Raw genomic sequence first — 8384 nt, forward strand, 5'->3', positions numbered from 1 at the left:
GTGTCTTACAAAAAACAGAGGCTCGCACCAACTATTTGCAAGTTGCAATTAGAAAAGGGGAAAAAAACTTTAATACCACAAAATTTAAATTTTAATCATTTTAATTTCACTTCGCAAAATCTTCAATTAAATTCTTGAGTTAAAAAAATATTTCAGTCTTTTACTGTTTTATTTTTCGCAAGCATTTTGTAAAGCAATTTTTAAAACTGGAATAAAAACTTTATTTTTTGGGACAATGCACAGCTGTAACTAGAATGGATTATGAACACTATCAGTCAGTCATGATAAATGGGAAACCTTTTAGCATCGAAAGTTACACTAGGTCTCGGTGGTTCAGCATGCTACTGGAGAAGGCAATCATATTTCATACCTCACAAAAACACAGCTACAACTAAGGTGAAAAACGAAGTAATAGCACGAATTTAAAATATGGAAAAAGCTCCCCGAGTCCACAACACTGAACCTGTATTAATTAAACACTACACTAATTATCATGTCCATCAATTACATTAGGATGCTGCTGCCTTTGTTGACTCTTCTGGCAGATCATCTTCGTCGTGGTATATGTTCTCTGCCATCTGCCATATTTGAAGTATGTTGTCTTCAGCGACACTAGCAACAACCCAATCTTCACATGGATTCCAGGAAAAGTCAGATATTTTGCTTGTATGACCACCATGAATAAAGAGCAACTCTGGTGGACCATCTTCGGCATCTTCTGGTGACTGCTCTTCATCAATCCTGCAGAAAAAATGGGTGAACTCTGTTATTAAGGCAAACATTTGGAATATCTATGATTTATCATGATATGATTTAACAACTATAGGTATTTTTTAATCAATCCTCAATAGTCATTTAACATTTGAGCTACAAGCTAAAGCTGACCTGGTATCTAATAAAACCGTACTATAACTAAGTCCAAGGGTTCAGACTGAGAAATTCTTATCCAATTTGCTGGAAAGAGAGGGAGCTATCATTCAAGCAGTGTGACCTCATTCGCCAGAAGAGATGAAAAATCCACAGATAAATTTTAACAAAACAGCATGTAAAAGCAACCTAAATTCTAAGCAAGCATTTTTCCCCCCAAAAGAAACAAGAATGGATTAGACTGCATGCCAAGGATTCAACTATCTCAAGGGCTTAAACTGTAACACCATGGAATAGATTTCAGTATTCCTAACAAATCCCCTGATGTGAAAGCCATGGATTGAGACCTCAAACTTTAGACATTGTACAAACCCATCCAAAACATTACCCTGACATTTTAGTGGATCAAACATGCCATAGAACAAAGTATAGCAAGCACTTGAACTTTAGGGGAAGTGTCATTGATATGCTTTATGATTTATCAACACCTATAACAATTCCACTAGGGTACCATGACTTAATATACATTTCAGGACAACAAATAGAAATAAATCCACTAAAAACTCCAGAGATGATAATGCTTTTATTAAGCAATACCTGCTAAGATCCCACACCATGAGTCTCCTACCCAGACAACAAGAAGCCAAGATAGTCTCATTCTTTGGATTCCAGCCAACCTGGAAAACCTCCTCCCTGTTGGACCAAAGAACAGCAATCCAGATCAATAACTGCTAAATATAAGTACAAATACAGCAATTATTGAAAATCTTATGAGAATCTTACTTGTGAGAATCAAAGATGTGCAGCGGAGTATTGATCTTCCGCAGATCAAACAATTTCACAGTTTTATCCGTAGAACCAGTAGCAACAACCCATTCATTAAAGGGATTGAAAGCCAAGCAGTTAACCTGGCAAGATATCCAAGAAAGGAAAAAAAAGCTTTTATCAGTGTGTGATATTGAGTATAAGAGTATTAGCATTTTTAAAACATTGAAAACCCACCAAAATATGGTGAACATACCAGAGTTAAAAAGATACAAGCAACTAAAGCATAATGGAGAGCATTACAAGAGCATACAGACTGGACTGAAAATTTGAGTAAGCTCAAAAGGTCTCCAAGCAAACAAAAAAAGAAAAGCCATAGAAGTAAAATAGTATCAACATACAACTGGAGAGGAGTAATGACCAGTTCTTTAATCTTGGCCACAGTTAGAAATTCATGTGTTTAGCTTATTGAATTTTCTATCACCACCCATAATTAAGTCTTTGATTTCAATATGTCATCAATGTTAAACAAATGACACCCTTAAGATTTAATATCTGTGATTAGTGAGACAGGTCAAACTTTCTCATGAATTTGTTAGATTTCAAAAAAAAATTAAGTAAATGGTGATACGACCAAATATAAACTGGTAACTCCAATTCCCTCTGCGAAGTTTGTTTAATATCAAACACGTGCAGATCATAAAACAGGAAAGTTACTCCTCCACAGGTTATACTCATTTCGACAAAGATTTACCAATTCATTGCATTAACAACACACCTCACTTTGATGAGCAACAACAGATTGGACAGGCTTGCTGGCAGCCGGCGTTCGAAGGTCCCATATAAGTAAGTATTGATCATCACCAACAGAACCAAACAAGTACTCATGCCTCAAATGCCAAGCCACATCTTCCACGACACCTTCATGAACCTACCCACACACACAAAAAAAAAAAAAAAATCTTCCACAGATTAAAATCACTGATTAACCTAACCGGAAAGCAGAAAGAGATGCGGTTACAAACCTTAAAAATCTGCATTGCCTCTAGGCTCTTATTCTTGGGAGTGCCATTAATATCCCACAAGCAAATCTGAGCATCATCAGAACCGCTAAGCAAGTGGCCCTGCTTGAACTTACTCCAGGACAAGCCATAGCCTTCAGTGTTATGACCCCTAAGCCTTAAATCAGGGTTACAGAAACCATCAAGAGGGGGCTTAGAGGGATGCTTGCTATAATCAAATACATAAACTTCAGCACTAACGGTCTTGGTGGCAATGATGAAAGGGTTCTGGGGCATGTAGCGAGCCCTGTTAACCTCACCCTCATGGTTGATCTGCTGGATGATCTGGACCTTGCCATTGGCGCAGCCAAAGCCACCAATGTCGGGGCGATCATCGTCATAGTGGCGGGCATCATTCTCAGCATCATCAAGAGGGAGTTGGACCTGGGCCAGCATGAGGTAATTGGGCTCATTCTCAGAAGTGTGGGTGCCCAAGATGACCTTCTGGAGGGAATAGTCTTTGCCAGGTGGTTCGTGGCGGTCAGGAAGCCACTCCACAGTGAGAGAAGGCCACTCGAGGGCATGCGTAATGACCAGATCATACAAGAAAGGACTGTTCTTCTTCCATATCTTGTACTCTTCATTTATCAGTCGTTCCTCAATCTCACCCCTCATCTCCTCCTCCTCTTTCCCCATCCACACTCAATCTATTCTAACACTAACCACCCTTCTCTCTGCAATCCCAACAATCACAATCTTTTGCAATTGCAACTAATTATCCGTTCAACATGGGGGCTTGAGTCGGTTCACCCTGTTTATTTACTCCCCTCACCCTCTGCAATACATTAAAAACAAATAAAACTCAGTTAGCACCGTAAATTCATATGCAGTAAAGACACTCATGAATTAAAAATAGACATAATTAGTAACTAATTAACTACAAGTTTACTCCCACTGTTTTTCAGCATTGGCATCATCATCAGCATCCAATATAAGCTAACAGGTTTAGACGATGAGGAAAAAAGTATCGTAAATGCGCAAACAAAAAAAAAACATTGAATATAAAGCAATGTCGCAGAAAATCCAGTACATGAGAAGCCCATAATCATTTGCATGTAGCCTACATAAAATAAAATCTATATAGAAAGCAGAATTAAAGACAGAACACTAGATCGCACACCTAAACCAGATCACATTAAGCAGTGTTATTCAACGAGGGACTCAATGTGATTCAGATTCCTAACAACAATTTGACCTAACAAAGAAGCATTGAAATTAAAACTCACAACGATTCGGTCTCCGATGCTGAAGTCCTTCTGCTCGCTCCGAAGAAACACGAGAATTAACTGAGGAAAACGAAAAGAAAAGAAAAGAAAAAAAACGCGGTTAGCTTAAATGAAAATGAAAGCAAAAGAGCGTAAGAAAAGAGAAACGCAAAAATGAAGAAGTGTGTGAATGGCAAGAGAAATGAGATAATAAAAGGCGATTCGCAAACACAACTCCGTTGAATTTCCCGTTGGCGAGGCCGGGAAGGGGAGACTCACAGGTCACAGTAGGAACTAGGAAGCAAAGGCGAGGGAACGGGGAATGAGGATATTGAGAATTGAACCCTAAGATGAACTGAAAATGAAAACAAGTGCCGGTGATGTGCGCGCCTCTCTCACTACTCACTACTTAATACTGGGACTAAGACCATATGTAATGTAATAAGTTAAAATTGTAAGAATTTTATATGGGTCGGGTCGAATTCTCAGGCCGGCCCAAATCCAGGCCTGTGCTGTATTGTCGGTTTTGCGTCTCCTCCTCTCACTCCACACGTCCTTTTTTAAATGTTTATTTGAACTAGAATAAACATATAATTTTGTCTAAAAATAAAAAAGAAGAAAAATAAACATGATTTTAATATCAATAATAATTATTTAAAAACACAATTTTAATATTTATAAAAAAAGGAAGTGAATAAATAACAATTTAAGATGAATAAATATAGAGATTCTTTATAGGCTTAGTTACTTCGTGAGTATATGCAAAACAGTAAATAATCTCATGACTTATAAGATGCATCTATAAGAAATTTAGTCATCTAACTTGTTGATTTATTTTTATCATTGTTATATATTAATTGTTTAGTATAGTATTAATATAAGCACATTATAGTTACTAGTATTAGTACCACCTTCCTTTTTAAAAAAAAAGAGATTAGTACAATCTCACATAAAAACACGCATTTAATTAAATTATAAAAAAAAGAGGGAAGAAGAAGGAGAATAAATGAAGAGCAAGAGTGAGTGGTGGAGCGGTCAACAATCAGCATCGGTTAAGCAGAGCGCTTAAAAAGAAAAAGAAAAAAGTGATATTATTTATAGAGTAATGTAGAATTTGGTTGCTCACATCTTACATCTCACATCTCACATCCTCTTAGTCTGAAAATGGATCTTGCCCCAGAAGAGCTTCAATTCCTTACCATCCCCGACATCCTACGAGAATCAATCTCAATCCCAAAGCGTTCTCCGAAAACATTTTACCTCATTACCCTCAGCCTCATCTTCCCCCTCTCCTTCGCGATTCTAGCTCATTCCCTCTTCACGCACCCCCTTATTTCCCAGCTGCAGTCCCCTTTCAACGACCCTTCCCAAACCTCCCACGAGTGGACCCTCCTTCTTCTAATCCAGTTCCTCTACCTCCTCTTCCTCTTCGCCTTCTCCCTCCTCTCCACCGCCGCCGCCGTCTTCACCGTCGCCTCCCTCTACACCTCCAAGGCCGTCTCCTTCTCCTCCACCCTCTCCGCCATCCCCCGCGTCTTCAAGCGCCTCTTCCTCACCTTCCTATGGGTCACCCTCCTCATGATCCTCTACAACTCCCTCATCCTCCTCTCCTTGGTCCTCATGATCCTCGCCATCGACACCGACAACTCCCTCCTCCTCTTCCTCGCTATCCTCATCGTCCTCACTCTCTTTTTAGTCGCCCACGTCTACATCACCGCCCTCTGGCACCTCGCCTCCGTCGTCTCCGTCCTCGAGCCCGTCTACGGCCTCGCCGCCATGAAGAAGTCCTACCACCTCCTCAAGGGCAGGCTCCGGTTCGCCGCTGTCCTCGTCTCCGCCTATTTGGTCGCCTGCGGGGTTATCTCCGGTGTTTTCAGCGTGGTTGTGGTGCACGGTGGGGAGGACTATGGGGTTTTCACCAGAATCGTGGTGGGAGGGTTCCTTGTGGGGCTTTTGGTGATTGTGAACTTGGTGGGGTTGTTGGTGCAGAGTGTGTTTTACTATGTTTGCAAGAGTTATCATCATCAGGGTATTGATAAGAGCGCGTTGCATGATCATCTTGGTGGGTACCTTGGAGAATACGTGCCTCTTAAGAGCAGCATTCAGATGGAGAATTTGGATGTATGACACGACACGCACGCCACGGGAATTACTGTTTGTAAGTTTGGTTTCTCTGTTGTTGTTGTGTTGTTGTTGTGGTCGTGTAATGGAAAATTCATGGAATAGTGTACAATGTTGGGAGACTAATTAATCAATGACACTATTAGATTGTGTGCTGAGTACTTAGAGTTTTTGTGTTTGTGTAGTAGTAATAGTAGTGATGTCTCCATTTGTTGCTTTAAATAAGCAATTTGTGAAGTTGAACCAATCCTATTATCCTTGTTTGACACTAGCTCAGCTCGGTTCGGTTCGGTTCAGTAGTGTTTTGCTCATTCCTCTGCATGTTTATGGTATGGTCGCATTGACATATTGTTGGCGCATAAACACAAGTTCTTCAATTATTGTTGAATTGAAAGCAAAATAGGTGTTTGCCTTCGTAAGCTCTTTTCTTTTGCATAATGATGTAGATTGAATATATGTTTTAACAACTTTTATAACTACCAGGTTAAATTGCTTGTGTAATGTAGTCCAAGGTAAAATTGTTTGTGGTGGGATTGGTTACTAGAAGATATTTATAATCAAAATTTCTGTTTGTGTGATGCTTTGCAAATCAGTTTGCTCAGTGACCCTCTTAATGGGGAAAAGGCACGCAATCAGAGTATTCAGTGTTTAGCCTTTAAAGCTAAGACTCTTAAATGAGGGGCTCTTTTTTTTACTTTCATCAAAGGCAATTCTATCGGGAGGGAAAGAGAGAGGGTTGGGGGAGAAGCTGCTGGAATTCTAATAAAACAACTGATTCTTGGTTTTACGTTTTCTTTCTTTGTTTTTTTTATAATGTCTTTAATCTTCTTTAATGAAATGCAAAGTTATTTTTATTTGGATTATTCGCTTCTGCTATCTTAAATCTTAATCCACCTTTCCACATATCATAAGTTTAAATGGTAACTGGTCAAAACTGTTGATCTTGATTTGTGGTTTATGTCTTCTTATGCCTTGAGCCACATCTGCTATCATTAGTATCCCTTGGTAACTGCCGTAGTGGGATTGATTAGTCAGGGCATCGCTTTTTGTTTACTTGAATGTCTGTGAGTGACTAAGTGTGAAGTAACATTGTTACTTATTAGCCAGCCTTTTTTATTGTGTCAATCAATTGTGTGGTTTAGAAGCACTACGGTTTGCATAGAAGCTTGGAGCATTTTGGTTAGAGCAGTAGTACTGAAGACATAATTTGCGAGTAGGTAGTGTGAATATTTAAGTATTTAGTGCATAGATGGGGATGAGATTTACGATGGAAGCGGTATCCAGATATTAGATGAATTTCATCTTCATGACCACATTACTTATTATTTATTTGCTTGTTTCAGCATACTGTTGTCATTTCCTAAATTGTTTCCCCTTAGTCAAGAACTCTAGCAAGAAAATTGCATGATTGTTTGGGAATGATATAGATGGTAGTAGGTTCTTCCATGTTTGACAGATTCAATGTGCTTCAAATATTTTGCAAACTGTTGCTGGGAATTTGGCAGTGGCATACTCTCTTCTGCTGTGCTGCAATGCTGATATACTGATTTAATGACTTTTTCAAGTTTTTACTAATCACAGATTTGAATTCTTTTGTTGGTTTTGTATTTTGAGCTGACCACTTTTTGCTATCTCATTTTCTCGCATTTTGCTCTCATCTTATACTAATAACTTCATATTTTATGTATAATATCACAAAATTATATTGTGATAAGTTATATAAAATGAACCTGAATCATCAAAACATGTAATTTAGCTTGGTAAGACAATATAAGAATTTGAGAAAGTTATTGGATAACTAAAAAAAATAAGTAATTGGGCTAGCAGTGTTCTAGTGATATAAAAATTTCCTCTTCTTAAGTCGCTACTACTAGTTTAGTAGGGGTTAAAACATGATTGCTTGATTAATCTTTATATTAAAACCAGACTCTAACCTACCAAGCCTTAAGTTCAAAGCCTAGCTCTGCTAGGTCTGTGTCATGTGTTCTTAGTAAGTATGACTACCTTATAATGGAGGTCTCATTAATGCTGAGGATATAATTTAAAGGGGTAATGTCTACATCTCTTACTCGCCCCTTGTCTAACTCTTGTTGGTGATTGTGACGATTATCAATCCTTATTGAAAAATGTAGCTAAGACTTGTATTTGGGTCCACATATATTGGGCCAGAAGCCCAGTTCCACGTATGAATAGATTATGAACCACGTTGTATCATAAAAATGAACAAACCAAATTGGGATTATAAAGTTAACCAATTAAAGTAGAATTAGACTACCGAGTTCAATTGATTTCAATTTGTTTCAGCTCAATTACAAGTTTTGAGTTCGAGTTTAAAGGTTTTGAGTTCATGTTCAAGTCTTGACTC

The 8384-nt window shown here is 38.5% G+C and overlaps 2 protein-coding genes across 6 annotated transcripts; one reads left to right on the forward strand and one right to left on the reverse strand.

The window, feature by feature from the left end:
- Positions 1 to 255: 255 nt before the first annotated feature.
- LOC114412677 (WD-40 repeat-containing protein MSI1-like) lies at positions 256 to 4325 on the reverse strand. 5 transcript variants are annotated; one of them, XM_028376662.1, is made up of 7 exons: positions 4178 to 4325; positions 3923 to 3979; positions 2658 to 3468; positions 2411 to 2563; positions 1651 to 1775; positions 1465 to 1560; positions 256 to 741 (listed from the first exon to the last, which is right to left on the reverse strand). In XM_028376662.1, exons 3-7 carry the CDS (start codon positions 3327 to 3329, stop codon positions 510 to 512), a joined length of 1278 nt encoding a protein of 425 aa, XP_028232463.1. In that variant the 5' UTR covers positions 3330 to 3468; positions 3923 to 3979; positions 4178 to 4325; the 3' UTR covers positions 256 to 509. The 5 variants fall into 5 exon arrangements, with proteins under 5 accessions (XP_028232463.1, XP_028232459.1, XP_028232462.1 ...); XM_028376658.1 differs by having other exon boundaries at positions 3920 to 3979; XM_028376661.1 differs by having other exon boundaries at positions 4134 to 4314.
- A 660-nt stretch (positions 4326 to 4985) lies between these two features.
- Positions 4986 to 6295, forward strand: LOC114412679. The gene has a single exon (XM_028376663.1). It carries the CDS (start codon positions 5063 to 5065, stop codon positions 6023 to 6025), a length of 963 nt encoding a protein of 320 aa, XP_028232464.1. The 5' UTR covers positions 4986 to 5062; the 3' UTR covers positions 6026 to 6295.
- Positions 6296 to 8384: the final 2089 nt, after the last annotated feature.

Source organism: Glycine soja, chromosome 5, assembly GCF_004193775.1.
Source record: "Glycine soja cultivar W05 chromosome 5, ASM419377v2, whole genome shotgun sequence".
Taxonomy (NCBI): Eukaryota; Viridiplantae; Streptophyta; class Magnoliopsida; order Fabales; family Fabaceae; genus Glycine; species Glycine soja.

What these genes read in the sequence shown, in the direction of transcription:
- LOC114412677 (XM_028376662.1), bottom strand. Translation starts at nt 3,329, where the DNA reads ATGGGGAAAGAGGAGGAGGAGATGAGGGGTGAGATTGAGGAACGACTG. An exon ending in CACATCTTTGATTCTCACAA is followed by an intron (nt 1,561 to 1,650) that starts GTAAGATTCTCA and finishes TTGGTCCAACAG; the next exon opens with GGAGGAGGTTTTCCAGGTTG. An exon ending in ATGGTGTGGGATCTTAGCAG is followed by an intron (nt 742 to 1,464) that starts GTATTGCTTAAT and finishes TTTTTTCTGCAG; the next exon opens with GATTGATGAAGAGCAGTCAC.
- LOC114412679 (XM_028376663.1), top strand. Translation starts at nt 5,063, where the DNA reads ATGGATCTTGCCCCAGAAGAGCTTCAATTCCTTACCATCCCCGACATC.